The following is a 23,183-nucleotide window of genomic DNA, read 5'->3' on the forward strand; positions in this document are numbered from 1 at the left end:
CAAGCGTTGAACAGTGCTCCCTTACGTCCATCCTGCTTCTTCAGGTATGTTGACGACACATTTTTAATGTGGCCACATGGCAGTGAGGCACTGCAGCAGTTTGTTGATCATTTGAATGGTATACATCAGAACATAAGATTTACAGTGGAGGTGAAGAATGATGGAAAGTTACCCTTCTTAGATGTGCTGGTGGAGCGAAAATCAGATGGACGTCTCGGACGTTCTGTGTACAGTAAACTGACGCATACAGATTTATGTCTAAGCACGCATAGTTTTTACCACCCATCTCAGAAGAGAGCTATGCTGAATACCTTGGTACACAGAGCAAGGACTATTTCGGACAAGGATCATCTCGGCTCCGAGATTAACCATCTGACAATGGTGTTCATAAAAAATGGATATTCCGATCGTGATATCAGATCTACTCTGGCGAAGAAACCAAGGAAGGACGCTGTTTGAACAGATCAAGAGGACCAACACATCGCGCTGCTACCATTCTGTGGTGCAACGACCAGCAAGATCGGCAGAGTCCTGAGCCGGCAGGGAATCAGACCAGTCTTCCGGCCACCCAGGAAGATTAAGGAAATGCTGCGACTCATGAAAGATAATCTTGGCCTGAGAGTACTGGGAATTTACAGCATTCCTTGAGAGTGTGGGAAAAATTATTTGGGCCAGTCTATAAGAACTGTTGCCGATCGCTGTGTGGAACATCAGCGTCACCTGAAATAAGGTACCTAGAAAAATCAGCGGTGGCTGAGCACAGTTTGCTAAATAAACATAAAATTTTATTCGATGAAACAAGACTACTTGCTCATGCTTCAAACTATTGGGACTCTTCAGGGAAGCAGTTGAAATTAGACTCTGTGAAAATAATTTCAACAGAGACTCCGGTTATGCACTCAGCAATGCATGGAAGCGCGCGATTGACAAAGAAAGAGCGCAGAGGGAGACTTCTTACATTCCTCGCAGTTCTCCGCCTGTTGCGATGGCTGGCGCTGCAAGCAATGCTGGATAAAGCGCGCAAACAAAATCTATGGATATAGAGGCAGCCACCTCAGTACGTGCCGGTTTCACCGTGACGTCATCCAGCCAATGAGAAGCCGTCCACTGCTTATAAAAGCGGAAGCCTCACCGGTCCATGACAGTCAGTTTTACCCCGATGAAGATGGCGGAGATAGTCATCGAAAGCTTGGGATTTTATCCAAATTTGACGTGGCAAGTAAACTGAGAACTTTTTATGCAGAAACTATAGAAGAAAACTTGACATCTGCAGAGATTTTTCTCTAATTCTGTTTGAGAAATTACTACCCAAGGTACCTGTTCGTCTGCAAGAAGCATCTGGTAAATTTGGCCCTTGAGTTCAGCGAACAATAAACAAATATTCTCAAAAATATACAAATGTAATAACATCATCAAAATCTGTAATACCAACAAGATTATATATCAGCTTCCTTAGTAGTCTGCTGATGCTTCGTGTGGGGAGAGAAAAGTTTATCTTGACTATTGACTCGTGTAGTGGCCAGACAAAGGCTGAATTACATGATGTTTCAATATGAGGAAAAGTCACCAACTTGCACAGTTGAAGTAATTGTCAGTGGCAGTAGAATTCACCAACACCCATGTACTTTAAGATGTTATTTTATTTTATTGTGAAGGCCATCATTATTTGGATAGATGTGTGTGGGGCCTGAAGATGGCATAATGAAATGCCTAAACTGGTTGCCTTCACAGTACACTAAAATAATATCTTAAAGTAAATGGCTGTTGGTGAATTCTACTGACATTGACAACTACTTGGAAATGATTCTCTTTATCATGTGAAAACATGTGCCTTGCTTCTTAGAATGCGAAACTTTAGCAAAACCAATTTCTCAAAAATCTGGACTTTTGCACCGCTTTCAACAAAGAAGGAACCAGTAATCCTAACTGTCCTTTTAAATTATTGGATTTCTTGTGACTGAGAGCCTTTCGTTTTGAATTATAATTTTGAAATTTTGACCTCATCAAAGGCTTTGTTTACTCCTAATACAACAAACAATTTTCTCTTTTGTTTTACTTTAATAGTTGTCTCAGATGTTAAACTCAGTTGCATTAATCAAATTATTTAGACCCAAGTTTATCTGCTTTGGTTCAATCGTTTTTGAATGATGAAATTTACCCTTTGTGTTCTGTCTCTTGTTTTTAATTGGTATGGACTCCTTAATACATTTACTTTTATTGAGACATTTATTTCTTGCTGCAGCTGACTAGTGTAAGTGGAAGAAATAGCAATTTTTTGAGACCGCTAGCTTTTCTAAGTGTTGGTTGACATGATCAGTTGCAGCATTGGTGGGTATATATTCTTTGACACAAATGTCAAAATGAATATTAGTGTTAATCATAGTTGTTAGTGTAGTATTTATAAGTAGTTTCCAATGTTTATTTCTCTATGTTGGTGTATACTTTCACTTGTCCCACATACCTGAAGATTCTCCTACTAGTATTCCTTTCACCGAATATTTCGGTCTGCTTATTTTTATAGGGTTTAGCATTTACCTTAGCTGAAAGACAGCGCTTAGGAATTCATGGGCTGATGCCTCCAAGATTCAAAACACAGGAAGAGCAGTTAGAACTCTGTAAAGTTAGTGTAGAACGATACCAGGAAGATCTGAACAAGTACTTGTACCTCATTGAACTGCAGGTGAGAAAATGTTGTAAAATAATTCTTTAAGATAGTATGACAATCTTTATGTGCAGTTAACATTATTGTGTTATAATGTGTAAGTATCATTTGCTATGGATTTGTACGTAGAAGAAATAACTATTTACTTTTTAATATAGAAGTTCTGTGTGCATCAGAAAGAAAACAAACTTGATTTGTATTCTTTTTGTAATATAAAGTTAAATAACAGAATTAGCATTTTGTGAATTTCCAGTGCAAAAGACCATTATAAACATTGAGACAAAGAAAGAGTGACTGTTTACCTGTTACTGAGTCAGTAATGGCTGGTTGTGTGTGAACAGTAATGTAGATAAAATAAGGTGTCCAATCTTGAGCATTCGCAGTTAGCTGTCCCATTGTCTGCAAAAGCCAATCCTTCTCATTAGACAGCGTTAGTGTAAATGACTCATCGTGTTTCAAAGCACTGTTTATTTACAAATGTATGACATACAAAAACAGGTGGTATATGAAAAGATAGATACTCTTACAAATTTTCTGGTTCAGTTTACAAACATTTAGTGCATGTGCCCTTGGTTACCCAGCACACGTCCAAGCGGTAATCCATTTCCATCAGTACATTCACTAACACCATTATCATTGTCTGCCACAGCAACAGTGATGGGTTCATGCAGTTCTTGCAGTGTTGTTTACATTAAGGATACACATACTTTGTCCTAAGCATAACTCTACAGTAAGAAATCATATGGCTTGAGATCCGACCCCATGAGGCGTGAGAGCACCCTGTCCAGCAATGTAGCAATTGTCTGTTGAGAAAGGCAGAGGCGATAGTGAGATGGATTCTGTCCCGTTGAAATATGACTATTGAGGAGTCAATAGTTGTGGCAACAACAGTAACTACAACATTTCTGGGTACATGGAACCTGTTACCATCTGCTTGATGAAGAAAAATGGGCCATACATCTGTGTCTCGGGTATGACGTGGAAGACATTCACGTCTGGTGAATCCCTATCCAACTCCACACGGACTTGTGGCTAGTCAATACCCCACACTCTCACATCGTGATGATTCACATTTCCCGATAGACGGAAAATTTCGTTGTCACTGAATATCATCATCATCTTCTTCTTCTTCTTCTTCTTCTTCTATAGGTTGCTGCATTCAGGTACAAAACCCCAGTCGGTGGGCATAATCCTCTGGAGTCACGTGTTGTAACAGTTGCAAACAGTAAGGCTTGAAATGCAAACACTGCTGCAAAATGTCCCACACTGTTCTCTGTGGAATGCCCAGTTCACAGCTTGCATGAATAATTGAAGTTTGTGGGCTGTGCCAAAGAACTGTGTTGTGCACCTCTGTGTCGTGTGCTGTAGGATTTCCTCCGTAACACGTGGTCACGCGATGCCTTTCCTTTTAAACAGGCCACCAGTATCACAAATCTGGTGGAAACCAGTGCACAATGTTCTGGTTACCAGGTGCAGTATACCTGTACCTGTGTATGAATGCACACTGAATATTCATATCCAGTGGACATTTTGCATATCCTAACACACAAAAGCTCTTCTCCAGCATTGCTGCCATCTTATAGAGTGCTGTCACAGGCTGCCATCTCGAAGCATGTGAGCAATGAGGCAGACTTTTTGAACTTGGTGAGTGTGTATATCTTTTCATGTGTCGCTAACCTTTGTATGTCAATATACAGTGTTATGAACCCAATGAATCATTTAGACTAACCCTGATATTGCTCTTGAAATGGATTAAGTGATATCTCCTTTCATATACCATCTATACAGTTTGTATTTTCTTTTTACTTTTATCTAACTGCCCTTGTCTCAGAGTCAAGGGACCACCAGTTTCCAGTTTGTTGCAATATTTCTTGTGTCAAGAACAATCAGAATGTAAAAACTCACGTTTTTGTCACCTAGTTTACAGAATTAATATATAGAATTCGGATTTAGCCCATAAACTTTATTGCGCACATCTCTGCAGTCAGTTACTATTTCTGTTTGCAGAATGTCTGAATGATATTGGTATATTGCTTCGTGGAATGGCTGAAAAAGACCTGTGGTTGAAACGCTTGGTGTGATAGGATTTAAACAGTGTGCTGTGATAGCATTTTCCACTCTAGGAGATGTAAGCATTAATTAATGCATTGAAAGGATTTACGAGAATAAAGAGTAAAAACAGTGGTCCTCTGTCTATTGAGCTGCAGAGGTGGTGATTTGTTTTTATTTTCTTGGACAAGGGCGAACAAGATAGATGCAATCTGTGTGGCGTGTATCAGTCCATCTATTGTTCATTTGTATGACCACACAGTATCACACGTTTTTGTGCATATTGTAATGACCTGATTGGTCTTTCCTGCTTTTTTCTGTAAGGAAATGGGAGGAAGAGGGGGGGGGGGGGGGTTGCGTCAGTAGAGCCATTTGTGTTGTCTGATCAAAATTATTTGACAGTTGAACAGTTGACACCTGTCACTTACCGGTGCAGTGTTACTACATCAGTTGCTGGATACTGCTCGGTCACAGGTGAAACCCAAGCACGGCAGGTCACTCCACAAATGCTGTTAATGTGTAATGCGGAGCAATGTTGGAAGTAGCCACTGCAAGGTATGACAGAAATGCAAGGTACTCTGTTGACAGCTGATTTTAAGCAACCAGTGACAACTGCAGCAGACAACATGTTTCGTAGCCCTGAGTTTAAACTAGCATCCTAACATAACCACAACCTGGTGATCTGCAATGTATCTGGGAAAACAGTGATCAACATTCTGCGACAGAACTAAAATCACGATCATTTTGTTCATGGTAATTACAGCTAACCTCTATGAAGAAACTCGAGGCAGAAAAATTTCAGTTTCTGCAACAAATGCAAGCTAATTTCTCATTATCATTGGTTATCTGAAACTACCCTCACAGTGGCTACATGAACTGCCACATTACCAACTGATGAGTGGTTCTGGTTGGCTCGATTGCAGATTATGGGCAACACAGGCAGATTCCAAACTAAAACAGAATGGTCTGATGAGATTCAAACCTACAACCTTCAACATTTTGAGTCTACACTGTATGAGATAGTTATGACTCTGGTGACACAGACGCAATGATGAATTGCAGCCTTCCAAAATTCTGCTTCACGCAATGCCGTGTGAAGCTTTCTAATGTAAGCAGATATCTGTGATTATAATAACTGTATGTATGATGCTGAATCATGTCTTGTGGGAAAGGATTCAGTAGCATTTGGTTAGTGCTATGTATTAAATTTGTGTATTTCGTTAGCATCGTTTTGTTTGTATGTGTGTGTGTGTGTGTGTGTGTGTGTGTGTGTGTGTGTGTGTGTGTGTGTGTGTGTGTTTTTGTTCATTTTGTTTTTAATATGGTTATCATCATGTGTGATGAAATACAAAATAAAAAGGCCAGATTCATAATTCTGGATCCAAAGATATCAAGAAAGAAAGCTGGACAAGAAATTGGAGCTGAACTAACCAATTGGTGTTGCAGTTTGGCAATAGTGAGCAGTTTGGGCATAACGTTGAGCTTTCCGATTTGAGAAAACCAGCTACAGTGTGTGAAGTATCAACTGTCAAGTAATTTTTATCTCATTATAGTTAGCCTTACCTCCAGTAGTTCCAATAATGTGTGTTTGAAAGGTAAGGTAAATCATAAGAATAATTTTGAAATGTAGTTGCATTATTAATAGAATAATCAAAAAATGAAAGTGACACATATATAATGGAAAGCACTGACTAGGACAGTTGCACGCATTACTTTGATACACTGTACTTGAGAAGTAAAATAATGTATTTTAGTTCTGATCGTCAATATAAGAATTTAGCCGCAATGGGTGCCTGAACTGTCTCTGTTCTATAAGCCACAGCACATTTAGCAAAAGTGCAAATATCCTTTTCAAGAAAACGGACCACGAAATGTCTCTGCTCTTAGAGGTTACATGTTCTCCCCAAAATACAGATCACTCACTATCCAAATAACACTACCATTGTGTACCATAACAGTTAACACATTTGACCAAATCAGCTGAAATTTCACGTGAAATATACTCACTAGTATACTATGAACATAAAATATTTATTAATGAAAAAAGAGCACAGAAAATGATATTCTGCAAGGACTCGAGGCTAGTTAAGTGCTACAATAGTGCTAGTAGAGGTCTGTCCCTATTCACAAAGAAGTTTTTGCTCTGTCACTTTCAAAGAAAGTCACAAAAATAATGAGAACAAATCAGCCATTGATGCCGAACAAGACTGCCTCTGGTAGATGGTGTGTGAACTCTTTGACAGCTGCAAAACATGAACACTGGATTGTAAAATATTGATTGCTATATCGGTACTCTAGGGAAGAGGCAGTGTCATCTAAAAATCTCACAGAAAAGTACACTTGAAGCCCAGTGTGTGTGTTTCATACTCTGGATACTTCTATGAACATTTAACACTGTCTGACTGTCTCATAACTGGCAAGGCTTTCTCTCATATCAGTTTGCAACATATACTTAATTTATGTCTTGTTTCATTACTGGCTTTCTACTTCATTACATAAGCTTGTATGGACTGTGTCTGATGAATGTTCTAAAATTTTCTTCAAGGACTTCTACAGACCTCCATCTGACCACAATTAATGTTTCGAGCTGGCACTGTGTAACAACCACTATAACTGTGTCACTTCGTGCCAAGAACTTGCATTATAGTTACATTTTGTGCCAATCTTGTCCACATTCCCACTTTTTCTCAATTCAAAGCATTCAATGTCCAGTCATGCCAGAATGTCTTACCAACCCTTATCCTGATTGTATTAGTTACAATTTTTAAGTTCATTTACAAATAACAAAATATGTGCAGTTACATTATCATTACAAACTTGCATAATACATTACACAATATTTTAATGAATTTACTCGGCAATAAACTTCTATGCACAGGATGATTCCTAATCTCCATTGAACAACACACTTACCACCACCTAGCGGTGGCTATAGCTGATCAAGACAGGAGCTGTGCTGTTCTACACACAGACGGCGTGCATGTTTAAATATTGTTGCATACACTCCTCACATTAGCGTGCACTGTATTGCATTTTGCACCAATATCTGCACTCAAATATGATGTGATTCCTTGGTACATAACAGTAACAGATTTTTATATGTTTTCATTTGGCGTTGCCACATGTACATGTAGGCGAGGTTTTCCAAATTCAGGAAAATGTGGACTTGAACAAAGGAGTAGCAGCTAGTTGCCTTCCTATGCAGCATACATAAGTAGAACAGGGGTGGGGTGGGTTGGGGTAGGGGGGGGGGGAGGAGGAGGAGGAGGAGGAGGAGGAAAGCTACTGGTACATTACATACTTTATTTACCTTCCATGATGCATCATACAGGGACAAACTACAGAGTAGTTTTTCTGTTTGAAGTTTTGGGGCATTACTTTCCAACTGGTAAGTGTTTCTCCGAACAGTGTCTTGCTCCTGTTTTCATAGTCATGAACAGGCACTCTTCTTTTGTCTCTCATATTATTTATTTAAACAGTGTTAATTATTAATACAGTCACAATGGCTGCTTAGTCTTACATTACTGTGCAACTGATTTTATGCTTTTTACTTTTGCAACCACCTTTGCTGGGCTTATTATTTAATTCTTTGTAGTGACTTAGTTTGAGATGCTTCAATTTGGATATAGCATAATAAAAAACCTGTAATTTAATCTTACAATAAGCAGTTATTATGGTTAAAGAGAAAATTTATGTCTTTGAAAATTATAGTATATTATATATCAAATAATAAGCTCATCAATGGTGAGTAGTAACTGTTTAAAAGAGAATTCAGTGTATTATTGTATACTTAACCTGCCATACTTAGAAAATTAAAAAGTGTTAACACACTGTTAGTGATGAATGAACAGTAGAGAAGCAACATTTTTCAAGAATTATAATTTCATACCCACATGTTTATGTTCCTGAATATTAGTTGAACCTTTTAGTGTGCTGACTGCTAGGGGAGATTTTGGATGTGTAGGTCCACTAAATTATCTTTGACAGGATCGCAATGAACGGCTCTTCTTCCGGCTTCTATCAGAAAATGTGGAGCAGATGATGCCTATTGTTTATACTCCTACAGTCGGCCTTGCTTGCCAGAAGTTTGGTCTTATTTACCGGAGAGCACGTGGGCTATTCGTCACCATCAATGATGCTGGACATGTCTACAATGTCATCAAAAACTGGTTAGCTGAAACTAAGATGTTCTTAGTTGAATGAATTTGTAACAGGTGTGAATATTAGTGGCTTGGTAAAAACTGATTTTGTATTTGACTGATTTATTCTGCTGAGCTGCTACAAAGGTTTATTGGTATGATCCATATATGATAAAAACTTATGATGTTAAATGGGATATGTACGTGATAGGATTGAGTCTGCTTAGCACCAAAAACTGTAACCAATGTGTTCTCAGGCATCTTCGAGGATAGTGTCAGTTTAAGCTGTAAGCTTTCTTCCTATGTAAGATGACTATCCATATCTATCAGAATACTGGTAATAAAAAATAGCAATACGTCAGTGCCACATTACTGAATTTCATACAAATGGAAACTAATTTACTCAAGAAGACAGATAAAGCAAAGCAATGTTCACATAGTTAAGAATGAGTTTCTTACCAAAATTGTCTGTTGACTTTCAGAATTTTATCTTTTTTGTTTCAATAATATTTTATATCCAGTAATAAAAAATGCAATATAGACTACTACACTATGTGATCAAAAGTATCCGAACACCCCCAGAAACATATGTTTTTCATATTAGGTGCATTGTGCTGCCACCTACTGCCAGATATTCCATGTCAGCGATGTCAGTAGTCAATAGATATCGTGAGAGAGCAGAATGGGGCACTCTGCAGAATTCAAGGACTTCGAACTTGGTCAGGTGATTGGGTGTCTCTTGTGTCATACATCTGTACATGAGGTTTCCCCACTTCTAAACATCGCTATGTCCACTGTTTCCGATGTAATAGTGAAGGGGAAACATGAAGGGACACGTACAGCACAAAAGGGTACAGGCCAACATCATCTGTTGACTGACAGAGACCACTGACAGTGGAAGAGGGTCGTCAAACAGGTATTCCAAACTGCATCAGGATCCACTGCAAGTACTATGACAGTTAGGTGGGAGGTGAGAAAACTGGGATTTCATGGTCATGTGGCTGCTCATAAGGCACATAATACGCTGGTAAATGCCAAATGACGCCTGTCTTGGTGTAAAGAGCATAAACATTGGACGATTCAACAGTGGAAAAACATTGTGTGGAGTGACGAATCACGGTACACAGTGTGGCGATCCCATGGCAGGGTGTGGGTATGGTGGATGCCCGGTGAACGTCATCTGCCAGCGTGTGTAGCGCCAACAGTAAAATTTGGAGGTGGTGGTGTTATGGTGTGGTCATGTTTTTCATGGAGGGGTCTAGCACCCCTTGTTGTTTTGCATGGCACTTTCACAGCACAAGCCTACGTTGATGTTTTAAGCACCTTCTTGCTTCCCACTGTTGAAGATCAGTTCAGGGATGGCCAATGCATCTTTCAATAGGATTGTGCACCTGTTAATAACATACGGCCTGTGGCGGATTGGTTACATGACAATAACACCCCTGTAATGGACTGGCCTGCACAGAGTCCTGACCTGAATCCTATAGAACACCTTTGGGATGTTTTGGAATGCCGACTTCGTGCCCGGCCTCACCGACCGACACTGATACCTCTCCTCAGTGCAGCACTGTGAGGAATGGGCTGTCATTCCCCAAGAAACCTTCCACCACCTGATTGAACGTGTGCCCTCGAGGGCGGAAGGTATCATCAAGGCTAAGGGTGGGCCAACACCATATTGAATAATTCCAGCATTACCGATGTAGGACACGACAAACTTGTAAGTCATTTTCAGCCAGGTGTCCGGATACTTTTGATCACATAGTGTATATCGAAAGTGACCTTTTGCTGTGAAACCAAACCGGTACACACAGTTCCTGTAATGACTGTAAACTAAAGGTATACTACATTAAATAATGACTATCTCCTCTTACTGTAAGTTAGGTGCTCAAGTCCTTGAATTCACAGTGGAAAGATGACTGATATAAGAAAACCCAGAAAAAAGTTAAAAAGAAAAAAAAAACTTGTCTATCTTTTGAAATAGTAAAATCCCACAAAGAAATACAATTACTTAAAACTAATGAAGAGATATGAAAAGGCAAGGTTTCATACATTGCCAACATATTTATTTTTAAATTTTGGAGGAAAAGCAGATCACTCCAGTTTCAACAGTCAATTGTTAAATCTGCCCTAACACTATATGCATATTCCCCCCCACCCACCCAATCCACCCCCCATTCTCATTTCCCACTCCTGACCGTAGCCCCAGTATTGTTTTCTCATGACAGACATTGGGAGACACATGAGAGCTCACATTTCATCCAGTGTAAACACATCCTACACAAGAATACCTCTACCCCTATCAGGAATGATGCCATTTTAGCAAGTGAGATACCTTGCCTTAGGTGGTTTTTGACATACTACCCTATAATTGGTATGTTCCAACATTTCTCAAAACAAATCATAAAACTCTTTGGCAAAGAGTGATGATAAAAAAAATCACTCTCTAATTGACTATACTACTTGCAGAAAATTAGGAACTGAAACTGTATTTTTGAATTAAGTTGTAGACAATGAAATGAAAATTTCAATTTATATTTGGCTGTACTATCAGACACAAACAAGAGGACTAGATCAGTTGATGATGATGATGATGATACACAGGAAACATATTTGCAGTTATGACTATGAACCATCTTTGGCTGCATATTGGAATGATGACAATGAAAATTTGTTTCAGACCGGGACTGGAACCCAGACTTCCCACTTTACACAAGCAGTCACCATAACCATTTCTGCCATATATGCATGAATCACAGCCAAACCCAGATTTCCATATGTTCTTGTCCATGTGTCCTGATCTGCACCCATACATTACATATATTCCTGCCCAGGAAGGACATATTTATTGAGAGTTGAGGACGTGGTACTGGTAACTGAATATGAAATAGCAATGCCTGTGTTATTAAGAAATATGAAACAATGTTCTTCTGGACATACATGCAGCATGTTTCCGCAACCGATCATGTGAAACGGGAAGTCCACTTTTGATTCTCAGTGCAGCAAAAATTTTCATTGTTGTCATACCAATATACAGCCAACGATGGTTCATATTTGCAACTGCAAATAAATTCCCTGTATTTTTTGACACCTGTAGCCACTGCAGTGCCTGTTCCTCTGCTTGTGTGAGGGAACATTGCATCGTAGTTCGTAATAACATGGGCACTGCTATTTTAAGATAATGATATCCTCACACACTGTGTTTTTATATCATTTTTTTTGAGAGCAATAAACTGTACTCGTTTGTCAGTTCACATGTTGTTAGCCAAATGGAACTGTATTTTACCATTCCCCATATTTGCAGATATCTTTGTCTTTTATATTGACAGTCTGTGTTTATGCGTAAAATGTCTTCCTCAAGCTTAAAATCTGTGTCAGATAATGAATGTTTTAAATGGAAATGTTGGTGTGATGTGAATGTTTCTCTAAATGCTAGAACTGGTATTTAATTGTGGTGAGTAAAAGAACTGGTACACTTTATGAATGACACTTTGAAATTGAAACTAATAATGCAGGTAATGTAAGTAAGAGGATTTTCATGTTTCTGGTACAGTTCACTGCCACACGCAACTTGAGAGACAAGAATGTAGCTGATTAATTTAAAATGTCAGACTAACACACACTCACACTAAAAGTTGAGCAAAAAGTTTCTCAGCATTAATGTGTACATACTGACACATAAATCGTGTTACTACCTTGAAGGCCAGATGACCAGCTGATGTTACGTATCAGCTATAAGCATTTTTATGATCCACTCAAAATGAATATTTGAAGCAGACAAGGAATTTCTATCTGTCAGTTAACAAAACAATGACAATTTTCAAATTTGGCACACACCAGAGTTTAAGAAAACAAAATTTATTTCTACCTTTTGAAGACATAAAAAATTCTACCTTCAGGAGTTTGGAATCTTTTTTTTTCCAGTCTAATATTTTTGTTAAGTCTGGACCTGTGACAGTGTTGTAACATCATGGACCAATACTGGCAACACATGCTGTTACGTGTGTAGGAAATACAAGGGAGTATGTCAGTACCTGGTTGCAAATGCCCGAGGACAGAGAAGCAGACTGACTACAGTTTTTGTAACGGTGAATTGAAGTAACTGCACAAAATCTGACATAAAATTAACCATGAAATGCACAGTGCACTGGAAAAACAAGTGTTAACACTAAGATCTGCTAGATATTCACTACATCAATAGAAATACACAGTCAAAATCATTACTTGACAGTTAAACAACTGTTGCTGAGCTATTTCTCAATACACCCGATTTATTTGCTTCATCAAATTCACATTATATCTTGTTGCAACTTCATCTTGACCTTGGTCACTGGTACAGAGCAGTCTGTCACCACAAACATCAGTCCAAAAAACGCAAAGAAAAATTGGAAGCTTTGTTGGCAACCGTTTGATATAACCTTTCATGGTCCAAAGTTAGTTTTAATAACCTGTAATGAACAGCAAACGGTGTCAGTTTGGCGCTCAAAATAAGATGCTTTTTTTTCTTTTCACATATTGGTTACCTGATACCATCCTTCCATTGACTATACAAAGCAAACACATTGTCAACAGGAAAAACCATTTTATTTTGCAGACAATTCAGTGTTAATTTTTGCTAGGTTCAGTGTAATCTTTCACCTTTATATATTTTTTTGCCTGTTTTGGTGTTCCGTTTTTGTAGCTTACTTCTCAATTACCATACCTTCTTTATTTTTGTCTCATATAATTATTTTTCAAACAGTGGAAAATCCAGGATGGAATAATAACAGTATTTTGAAAAGGATAGATAGCTGCTCACTGTATGGAGATACCGAATCTCAGACAGGCACAAAAAAAAGACTGCTAACATGTGAGCTTTCGGCCAAAAGGCCTTCTAAAGTAGACAGCACACAGATATCCATGCAAGCACAACTCACACATACATGACCACTGTGTCTTGCTGCTCAGGTTGGAATATTATATCAATAATATTGTATTTATTGTCATCTACACATAATATATACACTGCTGGAAAAGGAAAATTACTACAACGGGAAAGATGTCAGTTGTGATCCGATGATGCCATAAGCCACCTGGGGGATATTAGATGTACTGAAAATGGTTTCAGCAGACAGTTTAGTGTTTAGTGGCATAGCTACCAGAGTACTATCTGTGTATACCCTTTCATAGGGAATTCTCACAGCCAGAAGCTTCAGTGTGGTGCAAACATATGAAACATCCAGGTGGTGAAGATGCACTTGTGCTTCTTAGAGCTGACTGAGATTTTGAAAGAGGTCAAATTGTCACCCTCTGGGTGGTGGGATGGTCCTTTCGGAAAATTGCCACACAAATTGGATGTGCCGCATCAGTTTTGCAATGATGCTGGTGTCAATGGTCACAAGAACATTCTCACACCCATAGATGAGGTTCTTTACATCCATATAGCACAGATGCCCACCAGAAGTGTCATATTTTAAGAGCAGCAGTGGCAGAGTGTACAGCTACCACAGCACAGATAATACGTGTCAACAGGTACTGTTGCAAACCTGTTATTAGCAGAGAGTTTACGGGCACAGACACTTCTAGCCTGTCTTCCACTTACACTGCAGGATTGACATGCGCAGTTTGACTCGCGCCATCAGAGGATCATGTGGAAGATGAAATGGCACACTTTGGTCTTCAGTGATGAAAGCAGTATCTGCCTCCACGCAAGTGATGGTTGTTCATTCACACAACATGGACCTGGTGCGCACTGTCTCATAGAGTGCATTCGCCTAAGACACACTGGCCCCACCCCAGGGGTTAAGGCCTGGAATGTAGAAAGCTACAACTCTTGTCCTCGTTTGGTGTTTCTGGAGGGGCACTAACCAGCACTTGGTATGTGCAGAAAGTTCTTGTGCCATTCTTGCAACAGGAAGGTGTCGTGTTGCTCCAACGGGATAATGCTCACCCACATACTGTCCATGACACTCACTGCCCTCTGCAAGATGTGTAGCAACTTCTGTGATCAGCACAATCTGTGGACTCATCTTCAGCTGAAAACGTGTGGGATATGAGATGAGAAGTGACTCATGCAACTCATCAACCAAGTCTTACTATGTGAACAGGTCTAACAGGTGTGGCATAATGTATCCCAGGACGGTATTCGCCCTTTGTGTGATTGATTTGATGCAGAATCAGAGCCTGCATTGTCACCTGTAGAGGGCACACCACATAATGGTACAGGTGTTCCAGTGTGGGTCAATATCTAACACATTAGAACAGCTTGTGCTGTTGATCCACAAATGTAATCATTTCATGTGTTGTTGTAACAAAGAATCTTGTGTGAATTGGAAAACTCTAAAAGGGTGTACTAATTTTAGTTTCGGCAGTGTAATTACACAAATGAAAGAAAAGAAACTTTTTTGCTAAATATCTTAAATCTAATCCTTTAGACACTTCAATGCAACTCAAGTGTTTCCCTCACCTCTGTCTGAAGCAATTTCCTTCCTCTTCATATTTTTCAAAACTTTGCTGGTTGCATAACAGTGAAATAATTTTCAAACTTTTTAAAAAATTGGAACAGAAATAATAGTTTTATCCACTGGTAACAAATTTCCTTATACTTTAGATGACAGACAACAAAGTAGTTGTTTCAGTCTTGGACAATATTAGGTGAAGACCAATGAGGATGGTGCTTCTTTGCAGCTGGTTCCAAAAGGTAATGGAAGACTTAGGACCCTGTGTGGATATGACAGAGGGAGAAGTATGGGATTTTGGTTGGCCAGAAAGATATGCTCTAGGAAGCTCATAAATAGGTTGGCTTATGAGGGCACACATGGTCATGCTACAACAGATTTGTTTGTATAGTTTCCCCTCCAAGGAGAAGTAGCTATGCTTAAGCATCCACATTGTTTGGTATATAAGAGATTAAGCCGAGGCTTTGAATTCGTTAGGATGCTGCAACTCATCCTTAGATCCCACAATTCTCTTAACCTCAATCTCACTTAGTTTTTGCCCCACACCACCTCCATTTTTCCCTCCTGCATTCACACCCTGATCTCCATAGGCTCTCTCTTCCTCTGTTCTATTCCCTCAACATCATTGTGTGCCTACTGCTTCTCCTTCTTACCCTTTAGCTACACTTCTCCAACACTCCCTCCCACTCCCCATCTCCTTTCTTTCTTTACCCACTCTACCCATGCAACCCTTCATCCCAGGTGATCTGCAGTTCCTAGTGACAAAAACCATTGCCTTATTTCTGTGTACAAAAAGTCGATGAAATGTTATCAGATTTAGGAGAACATAAATTTCGTAGTTGATTTTTGGGATATGGTGGTGGTGGTGGTGGTGGTGACAATGACATCAGTTATTACAACTTTTCTTCCTTTTTTGAAATTGAATTTGAAGCTTAGATCTCTGCAAAATATGTTCCATTGTACCTTTCAAAGGCTGTACATTATTTGCATGTTAAACTACTAATTATTATTATGTTTAACATAAATTGTTCCTCTATCCATGCCAGTGATTTGATCAATAGTGGTAGAATGTGTCTGGTATTCAGTGCTGTTTAATATTGCAACATAACAGAGTTAGAAAATATTACTGATATTTTTGTTTATAAGAACTGTTGTGAGGAAAGCTACTCATTTCATATTTTGCTTTTATTAATTGTAACGTATGAGCAAATTTAACTCTCAAGTTATTTTATTTGTTGTGCAGGCCTGAATCTGATGTGCGAGCCATTGTTGTGACAGATGGTGAACGTATACTTGGCCTGGGTGATCTAGGTGCCTGTGGCATGGGAATTCCTGTTGGAAAACTTGCACTGTACACTGCTCTTGCTGGAATCAAGCCTCACCAATGTCTGCCCATAACAATCGATGTAGGAACAAACAATCAGGTAAATTACTGTGTTGTATAACACGGATGAATAGATTATTTAATTTTGTTGTTTCAGTAAGGATGCTGTTTTATTGCACTGTTTGTTGCAAAAGATTTATTGATTGATAGTGAGTTCTTGGCAGTTATGTGAAGAAATTTGTAACTTGAGCTAAATTTTGTGTTACTCAGCAATTGCTCGATGACCACCTCTACATTGGCCTGAGGCATAAAAGAGTGACTGGCGAACGATACGATGCCCTCATTGATGAATTCATGCATGCTGTTGTGAGGCGCTATGGCCAGAATGTACTCATCCAATTTGAAGACTTCGGAAATCACAATGCTTTCCGTTTCTTGGATAAGTACCGTAATAAGTACTGTACGTTCAATGACGACATCCAGGGCACGGCAAGTGTAGCAGTTGCAGGTTTACTGGCATCTCGCCGTCTCACCAATACAAGACTCTCGGATAATACAATTCTCTTCTTAGGGGCTGGAGAGGTATGATATAAATTGTTTTCATAATGAAATTCGTTATAATATGAACAAAGTAAATCATATTCATATCCATTACATATAGATGTATTACCTTCAGCTGTAGTAAACTCTTACTCCTTTATTTCAGTTCCCCATTCTATATTCATGTGTTAAGGAAATTGATGTCATATTTATGCATAGAGAGGTTCAAATCACTGTCCACCAATCTTGATTTATGTTCTCTGTGGTTTGTCATAAATTAGTTCAGGTAAGATGAGCATTTGGTAGAGCACTTGCCTGTGAAACATTAGAGTTTTGATCTGGCACACAGTCTTAATCTGCAGGGACGTTTAAAGGTTTACTGTAGACTGGCATTTAGTGCCCCACAATCTTCTACACCTGAGAAGCATCATTAATTAAACTTTGATGACCTCAGTGTGACAGTAGTGGCTCAGTGGTTATAAAACTGGCCTTGCATTTAGAAAAACAGCATTTCAGATCTGCACCTGGTTGTCATTTTTTGTTTTCCTAAATTGCTTAAAGCAAATACTGGGATAGCTTCTCTGAAAAGTCTGATTTCTGTCTCCATTCCAAGCTAGTGCTCAATATATACAGGCTTTTTGGTAAATGAGACCATAAATCTTAACCTTCTTTCTTTCATGGCCAAATTCTTTTCCACTATTCTTCCATATGCTCTGTAATCTTTTTTTTCGGTACTACTGTTGCTACTTCTGTTTCTTTTTTTTTTCCATAGTTCTTAAGACTAATTTGATGTAACTCTCCACTTTAGGCCTCTTCGTGTACACATAGCAACTACATTTTACATCCTCTGGAAACTGCATACTGTAGTCAAACTTCTGTCTCCTCCAATTTTTACCTTCTGCACTTCCCTTCATTTTCATATGGTCTATCCCTTGATGCCTCAGGATATTTCCAATCAACTGGACCATTCTTTTAGCCAAGTTGTTGGTTATACAACTTACTTTTATACTCTTTTTCCTGTAGAATTAAATTATAAAAGGAACTCTTCACTTCGTGTCTGTACTGTTTGTCTGTGTTTCACTTCTGTACCAGACTAACCTCTAGACAAATACTATGTTCACATTTCGTATCTTCTATGCTTCTGCCTTTGTGAGTTATTTTGCTTCCCAAATAGCAAAACTCACCTGCTACTTTGTCCCATTTCCTAATTTTAGTGCTTCAGCAATCTTCTCATTTAATTTGAGTATGTTCCATTACCCCTGTTTTACTTTTTGAGTTTGTATTTTATGATCTCTTTCGAAGACCTTTCCATTCTGTCTTCTAATCTTCCAAGTCCTTTGTTGATCTGAAAGAATTATAATGCCATTGGCAAACCTCATAATTTTGATTTCTTCTCAGTGCACTGTAACTCCTTTTTCAGGTTTCTCTTTGGTTTCCTTTACTGATTGAATACACGAAAGATAGGTTCCAACTCTTTCTTCCTCTCTTCTCAACTGCTGCTTCTCTTTCATGTCCTTAGGCACTTCTAATTGCAGTCAGTTTTCTGTATAAGTTGTAGGTAATGTTTTTATCCCTGTTACCCCCTGAATTTCAGAGAGTGTATTCCAGTCAACATTATCAAGGTGCTACAAACAGAGGTCTACCATTCTTAGTATATTCTATTAGATTAGTTGTGGGGTCAGTATTGCAATGGATGTTCCTGCATTTCTCTGGAACTCAAATTGATCTTTCCCAAGGCTGTATTCTACCAGACTTTCTATTTTTCTGTTATAATTTGCGTTAGTAACTTGCAATTGTGGCTTATTCAGCTGATGGTCTGATAATACTGATACCTATCAGTGGCTACCTCCTTTGGAATTGGGGGTTATTGCTTCTTGAAGTGTGGGTGTATTTGCTTGCCTCTGATCTTGTACTACCAGGTGGAGAAGTTTTCTTGTGGTTGGTTCTCCCGTGGCTCTCAATGATTCTAAGGGAATGTAGTTTACTACAGGTGACTTGTTGCATGTAAGGTCTTTCAGTGCTTTGTAAAATTATTGTTGCATTATATCATCTCTCATCCTGTCATCATCTACTTCCTCTTCCCTTTCCACTGTACTATCTTTAAGTCTGTTTCATTTGTATAGAACTAGTGTACATTAATTCTGCCTTTGAGACTTCTCTTCTTTACTGAACACTGGCTTGACATCTGAGCTCTCTTTTCTCAAAAGGCTCCTTCAGTTTTCTTGTAGGTGGCAAGTATCTATTTCTCCCATCATTTACAACAGTCTCTTGGGACACTGCTTCATAGTGAAAGAGCACACCTTGCAAACTGCATGCACTTGGCCAGTGCAGTATGATCTTTTACACTAAAACCCAGCTGCAAGACTGCCCATATGTGAGGTGTTGGATCACGTCTCCCATTCTCGGACCATCTGCCCATGGGCAGGCAAATCAGCTGGAACAGCGTGGTCCACAGCTTTGTATTTTTTCTGCAGGCCTTCCTGCTTTGTCATTTTGCACTTCCTGTCAGTCTCAGTTTTTAAGCGTTTGTGCTCCCTTTTGTGTGCTGTATTTGTTCCATCTTTATTATTTTAGAAGTTTTGTAAAAACGTATACACCATTATTTTTTATGAAGTGTATTCCTGCAGAATTTTACAGTTGTATATACTGTGAGAGGTAGTGCTAGTGCTCAATAAGATAAATCTGATGTTTGTTTTTAATTTGTGTGTAAAATTTAACATACAATTTGAGAAAATCTTAAAGAGTTACGGGTTACAGTGTATATTCTGACCAGTATGCATTATCTTTGATTGCCACTGTATAGAAATACTGTGTAAGTGACATTTCTCTTGCAGGCAGCAATTGGCATTGCAGACCTTTGTGTTCAAGCAATGCAGACAGAGGGAACCACTCTCCAAGAAGCAAGAGATAAGATCTGGATGGTTGACATTGATGGTTTGCTAGCCAAAAACAGACCTGAGGGCAAACTGGATGGTCACAAGGCATATTATGCTAAGGACCATGCAGCCACAAAGAGTCTTGCTGCTGTTGTGAAGGAGATCAAGCCTTCAATACTAATTGGTAATCCTTCCTTCTCTCAAACATACTGCCGAAGTGGATTTTTTTGGTATATTTATTCTGTCTCGAACTGCTTGTCGCGTTACTGATTTAGGTGCCACATAACGTATCCCATTTCTTGTTAAATGATAAACAGATTAATGCCTGGAAAAATTTTAAATGTTGAATATGATGTGGTTGGTGTTTGTATTTCAGTCAATGCCCATTTATTTCCACTGCTATTACAAGCATTTTCCCAAAATAAGCTCAGCAAAGTGCAAAGACTTTGAGCCTAACATAAGTAAATTAGGGACAATTTATGATAACTATTCCTGTGATTTCAATACATCTGACTGTGTGAAACAAACTGATTCAGACTCATAAGACTGCTTCGTGTGTTTTACTCATTGAGTACTCAGCAAACAGTGGGTGTGGCACTTTACATTGTACCTATTTAAAGACGTGCACAGTAAGGTAGTCACAAAATATAAAAAAAACACAGCAATTTTATAGTCAGTAACAATGTATAAGATAGGAATTGTGAGCAATAATTTCAAGCATTTGATGATACATTGATCAACTATTAACAGTGTGTTCTTAAAATCACCGTGATAGGTTATACAGTATGATCCCGCTTTTACGTTCCGTGAATTAACGTTTTTCCACCGTTCATGAAATTTTTTATTGGTCTTGTTGTATTTCCTATGCCCACAATGTTGATTTTCACCCAATTTTGCATCAGCAAATTTATAATTTTCTTGCAATTTACACATCACGAAAAATGTTTGTGGAGAAAAAATGGCGGTGGCATGATGTTGACCATCCGGTAGTGTTTACAGATATTATGTCTTTAAGTTTGTTGACACCAGGGTACTCTACTCAGCTGATTTGAACCGGTAAACATGTAAAAGTTAAGTTTGTTGACACCAGGGTACTCTACTCAGCTGATTTGAACCGGTAAACATGTAAAAGTTGGAACAGTTTGTGCCGTATCTCCCGCCACTGCCAAGCTCTACTTGACGTGATGGAACGAAGATATCATGACCAATTACAACCATTTCCAAACTGTCTCTACTGTGCAAACGCAATTTCGTGATTGTTGTGATCATTGTGACACCTTTGTCGAACCATATTTAGCATGTTTTGGCGTACAGCCACTTGGAGCGCTAGTGGACACTGTCATTCACTTTTCATTGCTCAAATATTTTTAGTTCAAGCACAGTGACAGTTACGTGTTTTATTCATGCTGAGCAAAACGTCTTTCGAGAATTTATTCTCGTTGTCAATTGGAGTATTTACGTATGTATTTTTTGTGATGTTACACAAACGATGTGAGTGACTCTTAACCTTTTCTTGAAGGAGAGGTCCGTTCTGCATATTCAGTACCATAAGTAACGGTCATTTCATAAGGTCAGACGACCCTTCTTCTTTTGATCATCTTCTGTTTTTCAATTCCCCGTAACTTTTTTTGTAGATGTCTTGTTTTGCATCCATGTAGTGGTAAAAAGTATGATCAAACCTACTAACCACCAATACATCCGTTTAAACAGTTGCAATCCATTTCATACCAAGAGGTCTCTCCCACACAGCCAAGCCACCAGATGTCATTCATCTGTAATTTACTCCCTATCTCCAATTATGCCAAGGGTCTCATGGGAGCTTTCATAGACTGAAATTACCCTCCCAACCTTGTCCAGAAATAGACCTCCCTGCCTTTTCTCTCCAATCACCTACCACCTCTCACATACCGCTCACAAAGGAGCACTCCTCTCATGACTCAATAACACCCAGAACTGGAGGAACTGAATCACATTCTCTGCCAAGGTTACAACTACATCTCATCAAACTGTGATATGAGGAATATCCTCCCCATTCTCCTTCCCATCCTACAGTGCTATCTGCAGCAAAGCAAACCTACACAATATTCTTGTCCATCCCTACGTCACTAGTGCTCCAAAGCCCTTGCCTCTTGGCTCATATCGCTGCAGGAGACATAGGTGTAAGACTTGCCCTATACATCCTTCCACTACCACTGACTCCAGTCCTGTCACGGTTATCTCTTACTCCATTAAAGGCCGAGCTATCTGTGAAAGCAAGAATATGATCTACAAACCAAGCTGAACCACTGTGCCACTTTCTAGATGGCGTGGCAACTAACAAACTTCCCAAACAGTGACCAATAGACAGTTGGATCTCACAGTTGCTAAACATGCTGCCCAGCAAGATGTGCTTCACTTCAGTGACTGCTTCACAGCCTGTGGCATCTGGATTTTGCCTGCTGACAACAGCTTTTCTGGATTGTGCTACTGGGAACTCTCCTTACAACATATTATTTGTCCCTGTAACCCCACCCCCCACCACCTCCTTCACTAGTCCCTGTCCTCCACCAACTTACTCCCTTCTCTGCTTCCATTCCATCACTTAAGATGCCTTCTATCCCACCAATGAACCCCCCCCCCCCCCCTCTCTCTCTCTCTATCTCTATCTCTCTCTCTCTCTCCTCCCCCCCCTTTCCACAAAAACCCGTTCTTGAGAAAACCGTTCTTGAGTACTGCTTGAGTGTTTTTGATCCACATCAGGTCAGATTAAAGGAAGGCATTGAAGCACTTCAGAGGTGGGCTGCAAGATTCATTTGCAGATTTTCAGTAGGTTCGATCCAAACACTAGTATTACGGAGATACTTCGTAAACTCAAATGGGAATCCCTGAAGGGAAGATGAAATTCTTTTTGTGGAACACTATTGAGAAATTTTAGAGAACCAGCATTTGAAGCTGCTTGCAGAACATTGTACTGCTGGCAACATACATTTCACCTAAATACAGAGGAGAGGGAGAGGGAGGGGGAGGGGGAGTGTCACAAGATACCTTCTGCCATTCATGATATGGTAGCTTGTGGAATATGTGTGGATGCAGAACTGATTGTTTTTCTGGTGTCAGAAGGTGTGGAAGTTGCATGTGCACCAGAGGGTATGGACCTGGATACCCACTAGGGGTCTCTGT

General features: G+C 39.2%; 1 protein-coding gene across 3 annotated transcripts in view; it reads left to right on the forward strand.

The window, feature by feature from the left end:
- The window catches only part of LOC124595396 (NADP-dependent malic enzyme), a 68,162-nt gene that overhangs the window by 21,910 nt on the left and 23,069 nt on the right, over nucleotides 1-23,183 (forward strand). For all 3 annotated transcript variants that reach the window (XM_047134122.1, XM_047134123.1, XM_047134121.1), the window contains exons 3-7: nucleotides 2,522-2,680; nucleotides 8,699-8,880; nucleotides 16,528-16,708; nucleotides 16,879-17,190; nucleotides 19,983-20,208. In XM_047134122.1, the coding sequence (XP_046990078.1) occupies nucleotides 2,522-2,680; nucleotides 8,699-8,880; nucleotides 16,528-16,708; nucleotides 16,879-17,190; nucleotides 19,983-20,208 (1,060 nt within the window). The remainder of the gene's footprint in view (nucleotides 1-2,521; nucleotides 2,681-8,698; nucleotides 8,881-16,527; nucleotides 16,709-16,878; nucleotides 17,191-19,982; nucleotides 20,209-23,183) is intronic.

The sequence above is a fragment of the Schistocerca americana genome, chromosome 2 (genome assembly GCF_021461395.2).
Source record: "Schistocerca americana isolate TAMUIC-IGC-003095 chromosome 2, iqSchAmer2.1, whole genome shotgun sequence".
Classification (NCBI taxonomy): Eukaryota; Metazoa; Arthropoda; class Insecta; order Orthoptera; family Acrididae; genus Schistocerca; species Schistocerca americana.